The sequence below is a fragment of the Rousettus aegyptiacus genome, unplaced genomic scaffold (genome assembly GCF_014176215.1).
Source record: "Rousettus aegyptiacus isolate mRouAeg1 unplaced genomic scaffold, mRouAeg1.p scaffold_m13_p_6, whole genome shotgun sequence".
Taxonomy (NCBI): domain Eukaryota; kingdom Metazoa; phylum Chordata; class Mammalia; order Chiroptera; family Pteropodidae; genus Rousettus; species Rousettus aegyptiacus.
In genome coordinates, this window is record NW_023416309.1 from 65,061,242 (window position 1) to 65,080,800 (window position 19,559).

Here is a 19,559-nt window from a genome sequence, read left to right on the forward strand (position 1 = left end):
ACGTCGGTGTCTCAATTCCCACAACTATTAAAATGGAAATAACAATAATACCTGCCTCATACTCTTGTTACGCTTAACAGATGGTAAGCACTTAAGAGAGCCTGGCCTGACCCGGGTAAGTGCTACATATGTGTTTGCTATTATTATGTTACAAATATAATAAAGGGTAAACATACTTAAATTATAAAGAATTCAGGCAATAGATATCAAAAGCACAATTCCTTTATAATAAAAGAAGAAAGGGCAATAAAGCAAACAACGATAACAACTGAGCGTTTATTACATACCAGGAACTGCTGAAAGCTCTGTAGGTGTTACCTCACTTAATCGGCATAACCACCCTACGAGATGGGTGGTACTATCATCTCTATTTTTCAGGTGAGGAAATAGAGTCTCAGAGAAAAGTGACTGTGCCCAAGGTTAGAGGCCACTAAAAACTTGAACCCAGACATTTGTAATTCCAAACATCATACTCAGTGCACACACAAATTCCTTGAAACCTGCCTTTCGCTTTCACAGCTGTCGTGGGGTTAGCAGCATCGCGAGCAACGAGGCACGGCCCCCACATCTCCCCACCCCTTGCGCTAGCGTATTCCCACCTCAGGCCAGGCCGGAAGGTGCCTTTCCTTCCCCTCGGCGGGCCACGCCCACAGCCCGGAGCCAGGTGCCTCAGCCGTCCCAGCGCCTGGCCCCGCCCCCTGCCTCGCTTGCGGCCCCGCCCACAGGCCTCGCAGTCTCTGCAGACGTCCTGCTTGCGCGTGGAGTCGCCATTTTGCTCCAGTCGTCGTCTGGAGACCCGGTCCTTTCTTCCTTCGACAGCCGAGGCTGCGACGGGGCCAGGGCTGGGGTCGGGGCCAGGTAGGCGGGCGGGGGCCAGCAACGAGTGGCGGCGTGGACCAGCGGGCTCCGCGTTGCGGGACGCAGGTGCAAGGGGCGGGAGTCCCTCGGCGCCGGCTAGCGGACGGGTCACGATCTCAGGGCGGCGGCTAGGGAATGCAACCGGGAGACCCTCGGCCTCACCACCGCCACTGCCTTCTCCCTTCCTCCTCTCTCGTCCGGGTCCGCGCGGCCTGGGCCAAGCGCGAGGCCTGCGGGGCTCCCCTCTCCTGGCGCTGATGTTAAGCCCTGATTACGGGACCTACGGCTGGGCAGCTAAACGAGCCTCAAACTCTGTCGTCACCGATCCCCAGTCCGACAGGGCCTCTGATTTTAATTCGACTGGCATTGCTAGTCGCGGACATTTCTTTACCACCCCAAACGATGTTTTTATGCCACTCAGGAGTTCACCCAGCAGAGGTTGAGGGAGGACCTCAATGTAATTTTTAGATTCTGCTTTAAAACGTTTTTTTCCCCCAATATATTACATTAATGACAGATTTTTCCTCATTTTAATGTTGGAGCAGTTTGGGTGTTTAGCTTTTTATAAGAAACAAAGAAATGCAGTATGGGAATTTGGGACATGAGGAAGTGTGATTTCTAAAGTTAAAAAAATTTGGATTCACAAATAAACATAATTCACCCACATTATGAAACCCACTGAGTCATACATACCCTTCTTGTCTGTATTCTTGTTCTGGGCTGTACCATTATTACAGTTTTGATTAGAGACTCGATGCTGCTCTTATTCACTAACAGCACTTTTATATAGTTCCGAATATTTACAGTTTTTAAAAATATCGATTATATATTTAGAGTTTTACTTAACTACTCCATTATGGAACCTTTCCTTATATCCAGTATTCCTCTTAAATCGTGCAGTGACTATTATTGAGTGAGTACACAGCCTTTTCTTTTCCTTGGAATAAAGTCCCAAATGCGAAATACTGAATCAAAGTTATGTGTTCTCTCTCTGGCACTTTATAGAAACTGTTTTCCAAACAAAGTATATTTATAATCAGTGTTTTTCAAAATCCGGATATTTGACCAATTCCACTGTTATGCGGAATTCAGTGGGGTGTCAAGCTATTTATCGTGGTGTTGGGAAAGGCTGTGCAGCCTGCCCTTGTATACAACTGTCTGTATGACAAGTCAGACTGAAACGGATGTCTGCTGCTTAGAGACCCAGGCAGCCTCCAATAAGTTTCGACTTATAGTACCTGCTTTATTGAGTTGTCCTAAGAATTCAGAGCATTCGGAAAATGGTGTTAGCCATAAGAAAACGTACTGATGGAGAGAAGAGCAAAGTGCCTGGGATCATAGAGGCATGGAAGATTAATTCACTTTAGGTTTTGCCGTTCTAATTCTCTTTAATGCTGACATTAAAAACAGCTTTTCTTTGAGGTACATCACTAATAAAAATAATTATTTTGTGGTGCCTTTTAGTTTGGAAACTACTTTCAATTCTATTAATCATTGCAATTGTGAGGTCAGACTTTATTAAAAGACATTTATTATTTAACAAACATTTGCTGAGCTTCTACCACGTGCCAGGTGCTCTTCTAGGTATACAGCAGAGAATATAATAGTAGAAACAAAACAAAACAAAACACCTCTTGTTTTGAACCTTAAATTCTGGTTGGGAAAGCTGTTTCTACCAAGTGTCTATCTCTTGTCAGGAAGGGAAAGGCTGAGGTCTGCAAGGTCAAGTGACTTGCCCAGGGCATGGTAACTAGTAGCTAGCTATTGAAGGCTAACTCATCACATTCCTACTCTAGCCATATTTAGATAGGTGTTTTACACAGTAAACACTTAAAAGGGAAAGCAACACTTTAATTTAATACAAGCCTTCCTCATCCGAAATATGGATGGGTGGTTTTGAAATGATTGCTAGCATGTCCAAAGCAAGTGATTTTTCAGTGTGGTTTCATTTATGAAACTTAACAGTTGTTAAATCTCATTCAAAGAAGGGTATGATTTGCTTTTTTAAAGATGCCGAGATTCTCTGAAAAGGATGTTTTTATATATATGTGTTATAAATAACTCACATTCTCAATAAATTTAGGAAAATGTAAAAGCAACTGTAGTTTATGGGGAGAGTAATGAAAGTGTTCTTTTGTGTGTGTGTATGTATGTGTATATGTGTGTGTGATTCTTAAATTTATTTTTCATTTACAGGTGACAGTCATTAGTTTCATATGTACAACATAATGATTGGACTTTTATATATATATATATATATATATACATACACACACACACACTCTTTATGAATTAATCTGCTACCCATCTGACAACAAACATAGTTATTCCAATTCCGATATTATTGTCTATATTCCCTTTGTTGTACTTTTTACATCCCTGTGGCTATTTTAATAACTGGCAATTTGTACATTTTAATCCATTTCACCTTTTTCACCCATCCTACTAAACCACTTCCCATCTGGCGGCCACCAATTTGTTCTCCATGAGTTTATTTTTGTATTGTTTACTTTGTTGCTTAGATTCCACATATAAGTGAAATCATGGTATTTGTCTTACTCTGATTTATTTCATTTAGCATAATACAAATGGCAAGATTTCAGTCTTTTTTATTGCTGAGTAATAGTTATTGTATATATGCACCACATCTTTATTCTTTCATCTTAGGTGGCTTCCATATCTTGGCTATTGTAAATAATGCTGTAATAAACATAGTGCTGCATATACATTTCCTAATTAGTGTTTATTATTCTCTGGATAAAAACCCACAAATGGAATTGCTGGGTCCTATGGTAGGTCTGTTTTTAATTTTATGAGGAAACTCCATACTGTTTTCCATGGTCGCTGCACCAATTTACAGTCTCACCAGTAGTGCCTGAGGGTACCAATTTGCAGTCCCACCAGCAGTGTATGAGGGTTTTTTTCCTCTGCATCCTCTATTTGTTGTTACTTGTCTTGTTGATAACAGCTATTCTAACAGGTGTGAGATGGTTATCTCATTGTGGTTTTGATTTGCATTTCCGTAATAGCTAGTGATGTTGAGCATCCTTTCATATGTTTGTTGGCCATTTGTATGTCCTCTAGGGAGAAGTGTCTGTTCTGGTCCTCTGCTCATTTTTAAATTGGATTTTTTTTTTTTTATTATTGTTGTGAGAGTTCTTTGTATATTTTGGATGTTAGGCTGTTATTGGAGGCGTTGCTTGCAAATATATTTTTCCATTCAGATGGTCATATCTTTACCTGTTGGTGGTTTCTTTTCCTGTGCTTTTACTTTTTTTTTTTTTTTTTGCTTTTACTTCCCTTGCCTTTGAGGTCAAATTCATAAAATCCTCTTTAAGGCCAAGGTCCATGAGTTTAGTTCCTCTGTTTTCTTCTATGCACTTTTATTGTTTCAGGTCTTATATTCAGGTCCTTAATCCATTTTGAGTTAATTTTGGTGTGTGGTAATAGACAACAGTTCAGTTGCTGGTTGCTTCCCAGTTTTCCCAGCACCATTTATTGAAGAGGCTTTCCTTTCTCCACTGTATGTTTTTGGCTCTTTTGTCGAAAATTATTTGCCCACATAAACATGAGTTTATTTCTGGACTTTCGATTCTTTCCACTGGTTTGTGTGTCTGTTTTTCTGCTTATACAAGATGCCATTTGATTATCGTCACTTCGTAGCATAATTTGAAGTCGGGCAGAGTGATGCCCCCAGCCTCGTTCTTTTTTCTCAGGATAGCTGTGGCAGTTTGGGGTCTTTTGTGCTTCCATACAAATTTGATGATTTTTATTCTATTTCTTTAAAAAACGCTGATGGGATTTTGATGGGGTTTGCATTAAATCTGTATAATGCTTTAGGTAGTAAGATCATATTACCTGTGTTGATTCTTCCAATCCAAAAACACGGAATTACTTTCCATTTCTTTGTATATTCTTCTTCGATTTCTTTTAATAGGGTCTTATAGTTTTCGTTATATAGGTCCTTCACATGTTACATTAAATTTATTCCTAGATATTTTATTCTTTTTGTTGCAATTGCAAAATAAATTATTTTTTCCACTTCTTTTTCTGACAATTATTAGAGCATAGGAACACTATGGATTTTTGAACATCATTTTATATCCAGAAACTTTACTGTATTTACTTATTGTTTTTAGTAGTTCATGTGGAGTCTTTAGGGTTTTCTATATAGAGAATCATGTCATCTGCAAATACTGACAGTTTGACTTCTTCATTTCCTTTTTGGAAATATATCTTTCTCTTGCCCGATTACACTAACGAGGACCTCCAATGTTATACTGAGTTAAGAGTGGTGATTGTGGACAGCCTTGCCTTGTTCCTGATCTTAGAGAGAAGGCTTATAGTTTTTCACCATTAAGTATAATGTTGGCTGAGGGTTTGTCATAGATGGCCTTTATTATGTTAAGGCACTTTCCTTCTATACCGATTTTGTTAAGTGTTTTGATCACAAATGGATGTTGTATCTTGTCAAAGGCTTTTTCTCCATCTATTAATATGATCATATGATTCTTATTTTTTAATTTGTTTATGTGGTGTGTCACATTAATCAATTTGCATATGTCGAACCATCCCTATGCCTCTGGGTTGAAGCCCACTTGATCATGGTGTATAATCTTTTTAATATGTTGCTGTATTTGGTTCGCTAGTATCTTAATTAGGATATTTGCATCTGTGTTCATGAGAGATATTGGTCTGTAGTTTTCTTTTTTTGTGTTTTCTTTACCATATTTTGGTATCAGGGTAATATATTGACCTTATAAAAGGTGTTGGGAAGTATTGCCTCCTCTTCAATTTTTTGGAAGAGTTTGAGAAAAATAGATATTAAATCTTTTATGAATGTTTGATAGAATTCATTGGTGAAGCCATCTGGTCCTGGACTTTTACTTTTCGATAGATTTTTGATGATTGTTTCAATTTCTATGCTACCGATAGGTCTATTTAGATTTTCTAGTTCTTGGTTCAGACTAGGATGGTTGTATCTTTCTAAGTACTTGTCCATTATCTCTAGGTTATTAAATTTGGTGTTCTATACTTTTTTATAGTATTCTTGTATGATTCTTTGTATTTCTGTGTGTCTGTCATGATTTGTTCTCTTTCATCCCTGATTTTGTTTATTTGTGTCCTTTCTCTTTTTTCTTTAGTGTGTCTAGCCAGCAGTTTGCCATTTTTATTAAACTTCTCAAAGAACCAGCTGTTTGTTGCATTTATTTTTTCTACTTATTGTTCATTTTTAATTTCATTTAATTCTGCTCTAATTTTGATTTATTTTTTTTTCCTTCTGCTGATTTTAGGCTTGACTTGTTCTTCCTTTTCTAGTTTTTTTAAGATGAAGTGTTAGGTTATTTGGGCTTGTTCTTGTTTTTTTGAGATAGGCCTGTAATAATATGAACTTTCCTCTTATTACAGCTTTTGCTGTGTCCCGAAAGTTTTGATATGTTGTACTATCATCATCAATCGTTTCTATGTATCTCTAGATCTCTCTTTTTATTTCTTCTCTGACCCAGTTATTCTTCAGTAGTATGTTGTTTAATCTCCATATATTTGTGGTTCTTCCTGCTTTCTTTTTATAGTCTATCTCTAGCTTTAAAGCATGATCAGAGAATATGGTTGGTATGATTTCAACCCTCTTATATTTGTTGAGGCTATCTCTGTGTCCCAGTATGTGGTCATTCCTTGAGAATGTTGCATGTACACTAGAGAAGAATGTATAAGCAGCTGTTTTGGGATGAAAGACTCTATAAATGTCATTTATGTCCAGTTGGTCTAATGTGATTTTCTGTTTGGATGATCTGTCCATATCCCACAGTGGGGTGCTTTAGGTCTGCTACTATGATAGTGGTCTGTGTCTTCCTTTAGTTCCTTTAGTTCTGTTAGTAGTATTTTATTCTTTTGATACAATTGTAAATTGGATTGTTTTCTTAATTTCTCTTTCTGATAGTTAATTATTGGTGTATAAAAATGCAACTGGTTTCGAATATTAATTTTTTATCCTGCTACTTTACCGAAGTCATTTATCAGTTCTAATAGTTTTTTGGGGTGGACTCTTTATGGTTTTCTCATATAGTGTCATGTCAACTGCAAATAATGACAGTTTTACTTCTTTATTTTTAGCATAAGGATGTATATTATGTTACCTTTTATTTCTTTTTCTTGTCCGATTGTTGTGGCTACGATTTCCAATACTATGTTGACCAAAAGTGGTAAAAGTAGATATACCTGTCTTGTTCCAGATCTTTAAAAAAAGGCTTTTAGCTTTTCACCATTGAGTATGATTTTAGCTGTGGGTTTGTCATCTGTAGCCTTTATTATGTTGAGGTATATTCCTTCTGTCCCCACTGTGCTGAGAGTTTTTATCATAAATGGATGTTAGATTTTATCATATTCTTTTTCTGCATCTTTTGATATGATCATAAGAGTTTTTATCCATCACTTTATGTGATGTATCAAGTTAATTAATTTGTAGATATTGAACCAACCTTGCATCCCAGGAATAAATCCCACTTGATCATGGTGTATGATCTTTTTAATGTATTGCTGAATTTGGTTTGCTAATATTTTGTTGAGGATTTTTGCATCTATGTTCATCGAGGGTATTGGTGTATAATTTTCTTTTTTTTGTAATGTCTTTGTCTGGTTTTGGTATCAAGGTATTGCTGGCCTTTTAAAATGAGTTTGGGAGTCTCCCTTCTCTTCAAATTTTGGAATAGTTTGAAAAGAATAGGTATTAATTCTTATCTTAATGTTTGGTAAAATTCACTTGTGAAGATATCTAGTCCAGGGCTTTTGTTTGTTGGGAGTGTTTTGATTACTGATTCAATTTTATTAGTAGTTATTGGTCTGTTCAGATTTTCTTTTTCTTCCTGAACCAGTCTTTGAAGATTGTATAGCTCTAGGAATTCATCCATTTCTTCTAGGTTGTTCAATTTGTTGGCACATAATTTTTTGTAGTATTTTCTTATAATCCTTTGTATTTCTGTGGTGTTGGTTATCACCTCTATCTCTTTTATTTCTTATTTATTTGGGATCTCTCTTTTTTTCTTGATGAGTCGGGCTAAAAGTTACCAATTTTGTTTATCCTTTCGAAGAAACAGCTGTTGATTTCATCGATCTTTTCTTTGTTTTTGAGATTCCACTTCATTTATTTTCACTCTGACCTTTATTATTTCTTTTCTTCTACTCACTTTGGTCTTTGGTCTTTTCTAGTTCCTTTAGGTGTAAGGTTAGGTTGTTTATTTGGAATTTTTGTTTCATGAGGTAAGCCTATATTGCTATGAATTTTCCTCTTAGAACTGTTTTGGCTCTGCCCCATATTTTTTGGGGGAGAGGGGAGTTGTGGTATTTTCCTTTTTATTTGTCTCAAGATATCTTTTGATTTCTTCCTTGATCTTATTAATACATTTATTGTTTAATAGCATATCACTTAGCCTCCATGTCCTTGTGTGTTTTCCAGTTTTCTTATAATAGATTTCTAGGTTTGTGCCATTGTGATCAGAGAAGATGCTTGATATAATTTCAGTCTTAAATTTATTGAGACTTGTTTTGTGACCTAATATGTGGTCAGTCCTGGAAAATGTTCCCTTGAAAAGAATGTATATTTTGCTGCTTTTCAGTAAAATGTCCTAAAAATAACAATTAAGTCCATCTAGTCTAATGTATTATTTAAGGCCACTGTTTTCTTGTTAATTTTCTGTCTGGATGATCTATTCATTGATGTCAATGGAGTGTTAAAGTTCTATAGTATTTAGTCTTACTGTCTGTCTTTCCCTTACGTCTGTCAATATTTGCCTTTTATATTTGGATGCTCTTATGTTGGATGTAAATATTTATAATATATATTCCTTTGTTGGATTGATCCCTTTATCATTATGAAATGCTCTTGTTTCTTGTTACAGCCTTTTAAGTCTATTTTGTTTGATATAAGTATTGCTACCAGGCTTTTTGTTTATTTGTTTTCATTTGCACAAATGTCTTTTTCCATCCTTTTACTTTCAGTCTGTGTGTCTTTATCTTGTTTATTTCTTGTACCTGAGTTTTCTCCTCATCTCTTATTTGGTACATATTTCTTTGTCTCCTCATTTCAGCTGACTCTCTGTGTTTGTTTCTATGTATTAGATAGATCTGCTATGTTTCCCAGTCTTGACAGAGTGGCCTTATGTAGAAGGTGTCCTGTGGAGCCCAGTGGCACCATTTCCCTGGTTACCTGAGTTGGTGCTCCAGAGGTGTCCCCTGTGTGGGTTATACATGCCCTCCTTTTGTTGTTGAGATTCGATTGTTGTTCACACATCAGTGGATGGGGTTGACCCTCAAGTTAACTGGCTGTGAGGGCTGACTGTGACTACAGCAAACAAGCTGTTGTGCAAGGGGCTGACCCCATGGGACAGGAGTCACTTTAGTGATGCTCTGGTGTCAGCCACATCTGCCTTTTGGGTATATCATTTGTGGAACTGGTTGTGTGGTACTCTGGTGTGGTATGAAGCCAGCCAATGGATATTGGTTCTGGAGCCTCTTGGGAGGGCCTCTGGTACAGCTAAGTTCAGCTGCTGCATGTGCTGAGCTTGTGGCCTCTTGATAGGACCTACAAAATGATCTGTGTTCAGTTGCCACTTGTGTTGGCTTGGAGGTGTTTAGGAGAGGTTATGCTATGATTCAAGGTCAGCTGCCACTTGTGCTGGGCTTCTGGTTGCTTATTTGAAGCTACAGTCCAAGGCACAACTGCTGCTGCTTATGCCAGACTTTGGACCACCTCGTGGAAATGACAACACAAGTGACCAGTCGCTGCTTTTGCTGGGCTTACGGCTGCTTAGCAAGAGCTACAAGGCACGCCAAAACTGGCTCCTGCTTGTTTTTGGGATTTGTTGGCCTTTCAGAGATTTGGGGAAAGTCCGCAATGTGAGCTGAGGCAGGCCGCTTAAGTGGAGGAGCCACTGGAAGAAGCTCTGGCCTTGCTCACAGTTGAGTGGAAACTCAGGAATCACCAGAGCAGGATGAATGGTGTTAGCCAGGTTAATGAAGAAACAGATTTGGTGCCCACCTGCTCCTGCTGGCTGGGTGGAAGGAAAATTCATAAAAGGAACAGTTGTGCCTGCCCATGCTTCCATCCCCAGAGACAGTTGCCCTGATCTGTGTTTCTCTAGCCTTCATCCTGAAGTTAGTCAATTTAGTTCCTCCCCGTATGTCCCTGGTGCTTTTTGAGCTGCTGCCCCTGCTCTGGAGCTCAGAGCAAGTGGATTTGTGAGTGAGTTAGTCTGTGCACAGTCCCTTTAAGAGAAGCACCTTGATCTCTAGTAGACCTTTGTCTTTCTCAGACACAATCCCTGCTGGTTTTCACAGCCAGATGTTATGGGGCTCCTTTCTTTCTTGGTACTGATACCCTGTTTTGGGAAGCCTGGTGTGAGGCTGGTACCCCTCGCTCCTCAGGGAGGAACTCTGCATCCGAGATATCCATCCTGATTCTTGATTACTACCTCTAAGATCTCCTGATTATCACCTCGAAGATCTTATATACTTTTGTTCTAAATGTTTGTTGGATCTGCCTGTTCTGAATCTCCACTACCCCCGCCCCGCCCCCCAGCAACCAGTCTAGATGTGGCTTATCCTTTATATCCTTAGTTATAGGAATTCTGTTCAGCTAGTCTTCAGATGTTCTCTATAATGATGTTATTCTATAGATGTTATTCTATAATTTAATTGTAATTTCGATGTGATCATGGGAGTAGGCAAGCACAGTCTTGGGAAGTCTGGGAGTGTTCTCTTTATTCTTCATTTTACGTTAAAGCTTATGCTAATGAACCTTCTGCCAGCCCTATCCTGGTGATTATCATGTTTCTGAGGATAATCTTTAAAGTTCACTTTTCTTAGTTTGGTAAAGAGCACAACCTGAATTTCCAACAGGAGAAAGAAGAACTAAAACTAGCTACAGTCCTTATGTTTGAACTTTTTGTGAAGTGAATAGTCACAAAACATGGCTGTTGATAACCATTTCGAGTTGAACTCCCTGCCTGTGCCATTTTGAGGATAGGTTGGGTTTTGATTATAGAAACCTACTATCTAAAGATTGGAACTTCCGGAGACCACAGCCAGAGTGATGAAGAGCATTTAAACCATGATAGATAATGACAGGCTCAGATAAGGAAATAGCCTGGAGAAGAGAATACAGAGAAGAGAGCCATCTTGAGATAGGTTGAGGACTGTCCTTCAGCAAAGCAATTTGATATTTCCTACAAATCTTCAAGGAAATAACAAGGACCAGTGACTGGAGGCTCCAGGGAGAGGAATCTCAGTGTGTTCTAAGGAAGAATTTGGAATGCATGAGTTCTCAGAATGTGGGCATAAGGATCTTGTGGCTGTTTAAGCATCTGTGGAGTGCTTTTTTTTTGGCAGGAGTCCTGTAGTTGGGCTGAATTACCTCTAAGATCTCTTCCTACCCCTCAGATACTTTTGTTGTAAGTGTTTGAAGTCCTCTTAAAAACACTTATACTTTAAGAAGCTTCATATTGGAATTTGGTGGTGCTGGTGGGGGGGGGATGTGAAAAGATTGCCACCTCATACATATTACTGTACTTGTTTGGTAGATAGCCAAACTACTATAAGTTGATATATATCTAGCTTGCAGTTACCAAGCATATCTTGTATGTGTGGCACAGTGTTAGGTGCTATACAGAAATTAGTTTTATAGTAACCCAATTTCACAGTTGTATGGAAGAGGGAACTGAGGCCAGGAATAGTTAGGTAACTTATGTATGCCAGGACTCGAAGTGAGTAAAGGAGAAGTAGAAGCCAAGATGCAAACATGAGTTTAACTCCAAAGCCTATATTTATAACTACAGAATGAATTTTGTTTTTATTTCCTTTTCCAAACCTGTACTCTGTTCTTAAATATAGACATATGTTGTTTGAGAGATGGTGTTAGAGCACACCTAAGATCTCTTCTAACTCTTGAGTATTGATGGTTAAATATGTTATTTTTTTAATTTATAATGACCACTTTGCCCCACACTATGCTATAAAGCAGAGGTCAATAAACTTTCTGTAGAGGGCCAGATAATAAATATTTTAAGCTTTGCAGCATATACTCAACTCTACCATTGTATCAATAGATAGTCTGTAAACAATGCATGTGGCTGTGTTCCATCACAGTTTTTTTAACAGAAATAATTTTTGAAGGGACCTGATTTGGCTTATGGGCCATGGTTTGCCGATCCTGCTCCAAAGCTATTTTCCATGGTAGACACCAGTGGTCCTCCTTGGTCTTTTTAGGTCTTTGGTCAGTTGCGCATATGTTTCTGTTTGTAATTCATAGGTTTTAGGTACATCCATTGTAGTGGTCCATATTCCCCATTGTGGAATGACCCTTAAGAGAACACCCCATGACCCGGTGTTCTCTCCTTACAGTAACTGCAGAAACATGCACACAGGTACAAGGAAGCCTGTTATAGTAACCTGCTAAATTTAGCGTATCTGTGCCATGGAATACTGGCAGCAGTTAAAATGGACACAGTGGATTTCATTTTCTAACCTGGATTGTCAAAATTTATTGTATAATGAAAAAGTAAATTAGAGATAGATTTGTGCAATACCTTTTTGGTTAGTAATATAATATATATATATGTATATATATATTACATAATATATATATATTATGGGGTTCAAGTGTGTGAATGCATAAAAGGTCTGATGGTGTTCATACCAAACAAATAAGAACTGGGGAGGTGTGGGGAGGAGGAGCCTGGGGATTGGGGCTGGTGATTGTAGCCTTAACTGTCATGGTTCTGGTTTTTGTTTTTTTTTTTTTTAACGAGAATGTGTTTAATTGCTTGTGTAATTATAATTTAAGAATAACAAAAAAGATCTGCTTGGCTTCAGCCCTTTCATAATCTCCGCAAGCCTTCCTAAAGCCATCCTAAGTAAACATACAACTGCAGAAATGCAGTGGGTTTGCAGGGAAGGTGCCTCCCTCCCCCATGGCCTATTAGATTGCTGCTGTTGTATCCACTCAGCCCAGGGAGCGGAAGATGGAAAGTTATTACATAGTCAATCTTGTGTTGCAGTTGAGGAAAATCAGATGACAAGGTCAGTTTTAGACATGGCTCAGGGCATTTGAGAGGCTGCTGCAAGGCTAGGGGGAGGTTTTATGATAACAGATATTACAGGAAAAGCTGGGCATAGGCAGGTAACTTATTTATTGTTTAAGGATCAATCAGTCCATGTCCTTGCTAATGGCTCTGCCATTTTTCTGTGTGTTAATCCAGGAGGAATTTTGTTGTCAGAGACTAAAAGGAGGTTGTCCATAATTGACTTTAAGCAGCAAACAGTAAAACACTGAGCTCTTCAGCTCCGCCTTTCTTGTAAGTTTATTATTTATTCCCAGTGGTCATAAAAACTAATTAAATCATATGATAACATATTTCCATACATTTGGAACCTTAAATTTAATTAGACTCTTTATTTGTCCATGTATATTTAGTATAAAAAATTCCATTATAATGAAAACTAATTTCTTTCAGCTAATGCTATTTGCTATTTTAAAAAGTCCATTCAGGTGTATTTAATATTATAGGGCAGTTTTTGATACATTTTATATTCTTCTAGGCTCTGAGAATTGGAAAACCAAGAAGGTTTTGATGTTTTGTGTGGCGCCACCTGAATTAGAAACCAAGATGAACATAACCAAAGGAGGCCTGGTGTTGTTTTCAGCAAATTCTAATTCATCATGTATGGAGCTTTCAAAGAAAATTGCTGAGTGAGTTATAATTATACCTTTAAAATCCATATTCATTATGTGCTGTTTTAAATTTGATAATCAGATTAGCACTGATCGTTAAACTTGAAATCAGCAAATGTTTAATAGTTAATATCCATATCGCCTGTATATATTTAGGGCTAGGCTTTTTGTAAACTATCTTAACACACTACACATTCATTCAGCAGATGTTTATTGAGTGCCTCATGAGTGCCAGGGATTGTGTTAGGTGCTACATATGCATAGAATTATTTGAGCATAAAAAACAGTGAAGTGGATACTATATGGAAATAGTTTATAGATTATAGTTCAGCATAATTTTAGTTATTAAATAAATATTGAACCCTTACTATGTACTAGTCCTTGATCTAGATATTAGGGATTAACAGTGAACAGCTAGAGAAGAGCCTTCTTACATTTAGTAGGGTTCCAGGCAAGAAGCAAGTCAGCAAAATACACAAGGTAATTTCAGATGGTGATAATGCTTTGAAAAAAATTGTGAATTGATGGGGTTGGGTTGTTCTGTTTTAGCTTGTATGCCCAGGTGCCTTTTAAACTGAAGGGATGAGTGTGAATTAAGAAACCTGAATGAATCACTGAGTGAAGGTCTGGGGGCAGAGCCCTCCAGGCAGAGGGAACAGCAGGTTCAAAGTCCCTGCGGTGTGCAGCAGGAGGTGTTAGTGTATCTCAAGAACATGGTTGGGGTGTTGAGAATATAAGGAAATGGTCAGTGAGGCCAGCAGCAGAACTATGTAGACCTTCTTGGGTAGGCATAGGGTAGGGGGGAGCGGTTAGGTAATGGCATGACAGTACAATTTAATATTGATTTTAAATTTTGTAATAAGACTGCCTCTCTTTTTATTTTGTTTTATTTCATTTTTATCAATTTATGAATCATCCTTAAGTAGTAAAGATATAGAGTCTGTTCGATTACATTTTCAGCTTTTCCCCTTTTCTCTTCTCTAGGCGGCTGGGGGTGGAGATGGGCAAAGTGCAGGTTTACCAGGAACCTAACAGAGGTGAGCTATCTGTGACGTGCGTAACATTGATCTTTTTGTGGAATATGACATTCTGGCTCAGTTCTTCATCTTCTCTATTGAAACAGTTAGTCTCAGTGTCCAGTTAGTTCCATTAGCAGAAAGCCAGGCAGGCAAGGTGGGTGAAAGTGATGTTTTACCCCCACTAATACCAACCAGATATAGAATCTTAAGGCAAATCACATCTGTGGGCTTGAATGCCAGCTCTTAGACCTCATTCAATAAAAACTGCATAGATATGTGAACCAGATGGTTGACTGCATGGAAGCATTAGCTCAGGTGTTGGTTGAATTTTTGTCACCTTAGGTGGGATGAGTAAATCCTGTGTGGGCACAACATTAGTTAGTTGTTACCTCTATGTTATAGGTTAGACATGAAATCTTGTTTGGAAATATTTTTTACTAATTGATTTATGTCATTGCATAAACATCTCAAATTGTAAAAAACATGTATTATTTAACCTTTGTAATTTTTGTAGTAATGGTGAAATTCTAGCAGGGGTGGTGGGCAGCTTGCATGGGTTTGGGAGTCAGACAGCTTATCTTTAGCAAGTTATTTAACCTTTCTAAACTGCAAATATTTAGGGCTGGTTGAGGATTAAAAGGGATAATTTGTATGCCTAACACACTTCTTGGCACATACTAGGTAACACAATAAATATTGGTTCCCTTTCCTTTTCCACTGTAGGATTTTGTTAAGTACATAAGTATTATGGAACTTAAAAGGAACTTTGATGAAAAGGCACAAATTTGCTCTTCCCTATTTATTTCTGTATTAATGCCTCCTCTTTCCTATCTTCCAAATTGCCCCATGTGGCTTCAGTAGGAAAAAAATATAATTGAAGAAAATATGCAGGGAGAGTTTGGAGAAGATTCTGCTACTAAAGGGAATTGGATGATGTCCTTTGTCTAGTCTGGCAGGGAGGGCTAAAGGGAGAGCTTGTGGTGGAAAACTTGGGAGGAGGTAGGTCCGCACTCCAGGTTCTTGAATGAGGGCAGAGGAAGTACTTGGTGTGTGCTGGGAAGTAAAGAGGGAACTACCATTTGTGGATTCTTTCCTGTTACCAGATTCTGAAGAACTGAGTTCAAGGATGATGGTAGGTAGGATGTCCCAGAAGTAGCAGGGTCAATATTTGAATCCAGTTCTCTTACTCTAAAGCTCATTTTCTTTTCATGACGTCACATTCTTTTGTAAACACACACTCTATTTTTTCCAACATTTGTAATGAAAATGTTCAAATGTTTAAAATAGTTGAAAGAATAGTACAGTGAACACCCATGTGTATATCTACTACCTAGATTTGACAGTTAACTTTTTGCTATATGATTACGTATGTTTACAATTAGGTTGTAGACATCAAGATACTTAACTACTGAATACTCGATCATGCATCTCCTAAGAATAATGACTTTATCCTACATAAATACACTACCAATGTCACATTTAAAGATGTTAATGATACCTCTAATCACCTAATGTCTAGTCTATATTCACATTTTCTACTTGTCCTAAAGAGCCTTTTATAGCTGTGTTCAAGTAATGTGTTTGTAATATCTTTTTAGTTTCTTATAATCTAGAACAATCCCTCATTTTTCTTCCCATGACATTGATTCTTCAAAGAGGTGGTCTTATTCCATTCTGGATTTGTCTAATTGTTTCCTTGTGGCCGATCACAAATTTTTTGAGAGTAGGGATATCAAACCTTATTTGTCTTTGTTATAACATTTTGTTCTTAATAAGTTTTTAATTTTTGCTGTTTGAGTATATAATTTCCTGTAAAGATACTATGCTCAGAGTGCTACAGTGTTTACTGCTTACATACAGGAGGTGAGAAGGGTAGATTTACTGGGTTCAAGTCAGAAGTGTAATTCTGTCCTAAAGATATTATTTAGCTAACCATGTTTAAAAGTGTGATTAATGGCAGTATGTTTATTATCCTTTTGTAGCATCTAAAGCTTAATCTGTTTTGTAACAGGTCCACTTTCCATATTTTATACATTGGAGAATGATGCAAATTACATATTTTTAAAAATGTAAATTATATGTCTTCTTCACTTCTCCCTATTTTTTCCTTTCCTGCCAGAAACAAGAGTGCAAATTCAAGAGTCTGTGAGGGGGAAAGATGTTTTCATCATTCAAACTGTTTCAAAGTGAGTACTTATCCAACAGAAGTGTTATTGCTTTCTGGGTTTCAATTTGGGCATGAGTGATTTGGCTAGACAGGAAGAATAAGATAGTTTTATAATTGATATAGCATAATCTGCTAAGTGTTTTGACCTAACTGCTAACGTTTATGTGTTCCTTTAGTATTCTTAAAGAGTGGAAATAACCAGTTATAGTAGTCCCCCCTTATCCATGGGGGTTATGTTCCAAGACTCCCAGTGGATACCTAAAACTGTGCATAATACTGAGCACTCTATATACTATGTTTTTCCTCTAGATACATACCTATAATAAGGTTTAATTTATAAATTAGGCATAGTAGTGGATTAACAACAATAACTAATAAAATAGAACAATTATAATGATATACTATAATAAAAGTTATGTGAATGTGGTGTTTCTCTCTCTGTCTCTGTCTCTAATAACAAGATGGCTTACTAAGTGACTAATGAGCAGGTGTCATATATAACCTGGATATCTGGACAAAGGATGATTAATGTCCCAGGTGGAATGGAGTACGGTGGTGAGAGATTTCATCACGCTACTCAGAACGGCATGCAATTTAAAACTTAAAACTTTAAAACCTTAAAATAAGGTCTTTGTAGTCCTTTTATCTCTCCAGAAACAGTGTGACTCCATTTGGAGAAATGTACGGAGGTTGTGTGCATTACCCAAGGGGATAAGTAGGCACTGAAGGCCAAATTTGGACTTAGAATTCAGGACTTCAGAAGGGTAACTTTTGTTATTCCCATTTTCAAGTCCTTTTATTTCTCTCTTTTTATTTATTTTTGTTTATTTCAACACATCGATTTCTAACCCTGCCTTTTGTCAGTTAACCATTCCTGTAGCCAAAACCATATCCTTGATTTTCTCCACATGTCTTATTTTGCATTTTTCTGAACTTTGCAGTAGGCTTGTGTTAACTCAGTGATTCTTACTCTTGTCCATGTTGCAGAAAGCCTGGACATCATAGTCTTTCTGAAATACTGTGAGGTAGTTAGCATTGAGATTTCGTATTGTCAGATACATCTTATACTTCATTTTAATACAGACTAGTGGTAGGCACTAAAAATATAAGAAAATTTTTAAATAAAGAAAATACTGTCCGTTAACTTTTCCTATAATTCAAATAAGTTTATGATTTGACTTTAGTGATGGAAAGCTGTATACCAGCTCATAGAAAAATGGTGGTCCTAGGAACATAGTTTAGGAACTTCAGTGTTACTTAAAACTCACTATTGGTTCCTCTACTCTTACCCTTTTACATAGAACACTTTTCTGAAAGTCTGCTTTAAATCTTCAGATGTCAGAGTTATTAGAGATTAACAGATAACCTACTCATCCAAATGTTCTGTGTTTCTACATGTTCATTCATTTATTAACAAATAGTTATTGAATATGCTAGTTCAGTGTGTGAGATGCATTAATTATTAAAACATAAAAATCCCTGTTCTTATGGAGTATATATTCTAAGACTTTCCAGTTACATACTGAATAAGTAGATTATCTAGTTTGTCAGAAGGTCAGATGAGTGCTTTGGAAAAAAAGAACCAAAATAGCATGGCAAAGAATTGGGAGTGATGGTGGTGAAAGCATGGAGAAAGGACAGGGTAGGCCTCATTAGAAGTTGACATTTGACAAAAACTATAAGAAGGTGAGGGAATAAGCCAGATGGGCAGTTGGGGAGGAGAGCATCCCAGGTGGTGTGAGCACCTAGAGTGAAGGCCCTTGGGTGGAAGTAAGCACTTACAAATTGTTGAGTGTGGCCAGACTGAGAGGGGGCTATGGAGTAGGAGTGGACAGCAGAGAAATGGGGATGAGGGGCAGATCATGAAGGGGCTTTGGGAGCCATCATATGGCCATGGGCAAAATGGGAAATCATTACTGGATCTTAAGCAGAGGGCTGCATGATCTGACTTTCATTTTGATATCTAGTTGGATGCTGTGTGGACAGTGGACTGCAGAGGGACTGTTGGAGGGTGGGGGGACCTTTGGTAACAGGCTGTCACAGTCACCTGGTTGAGGGACAAGAATAGCAAGGTCCTAGTGGAGTAGTGAGACACTGTCATTCTCTAGAAAGGAGAACAGTTAAGGATGCTGCTGAGGTTTTTATTCTGAGGAAATTGGAAGACATTCACATGGAATCATCAAGTAGCAGTTGAATTTGTTAGACTGGAGTTGAGAAGCTTGGACTGAAGCTATAAATTTGAGTCTTCAGCATTTATAGAGCTGTGAAATTGAATGAGAAGCCCAAGGGATGAGACGAATTAGAAGGGGAAGAGGACAAATGAATAAGTGTTGGGGCAAGAAGTTAGGGAGAAAAGGAACCAGCAAAAGAAACCAAGTAGGGTAGAAGGAGAAGAATTAGGGAGTTCTAGAAATCAAGTGAGTCCAGTGTAGCAGGGGTGGAGGTGAGCAGCTGTGTATTTTGCTGCCACTAAGTCAGATGAGAGAAGTACTGGGATTGACTCTGATTTAGCCATGTGGAGATCATTGACGACCTGGATTGAAATGCGTTCAGGAGAGAATGAGTAGATGAATTGGAGAGAGTGAGTGTAGACAACTCTTCTGAAATGTACTACACAGGGGAGCAAACAAATGGGACAGTGGGAAAAGTGGTCATGAGTTATTTTTAATGGAAAGAATAACAGTGTTTATAGGCTGATGGGTATGAGCCATGGGAGTTAGAAATTGAAGGTGGAGGCAAGAGAGGGAGCATTGCTAGAGCAATATTTTCCAGTAAGCAAGAGGGGATAGGG

At 37.9% G+C, this 19,559-nt stretch overlaps 1 protein-coding gene across 2 annotated transcripts in view; it reads left to right on the forward strand.

Annotated features, from left to right (window-relative positions):
* The first annotated feature begins 729 nt into the window (after positions 1 to 729).
* Positions 730 to 19,559, forward strand: part of PRPSAP2 (phosphoribosyl pyrophosphate synthetase associated protein 2) — a 52,068-nt gene continuing 33,238 nt past the window's right edge. The window contains exons 1-5 of one of the 2 annotated variants that reach the window (XM_016145177.2): positions 731 to 858; positions 13,110 to 13,205; positions 13,450 to 13,600; positions 14,567 to 14,619; positions 16,721 to 16,787. In XM_016145177.2, the coding sequence (XP_016000663.1) occupies positions 13,482 to 13,600; positions 14,567 to 14,619; positions 16,721 to 16,787 (239 nt within the window). In that variant the 5' untranslated portion in view covers positions 731 to 858; positions 13,110 to 13,205; positions 13,450 to 13,481. Of the gene's footprint in view, positions 859 to 13,109; positions 13,206 to 13,449; positions 13,601 to 14,566; positions 14,620 to 16,720; positions 16,788 to 19,559 lie in introns of both variants that reach the window. The other variant, XM_016145179.2, reaches the window with a different exon arrangement.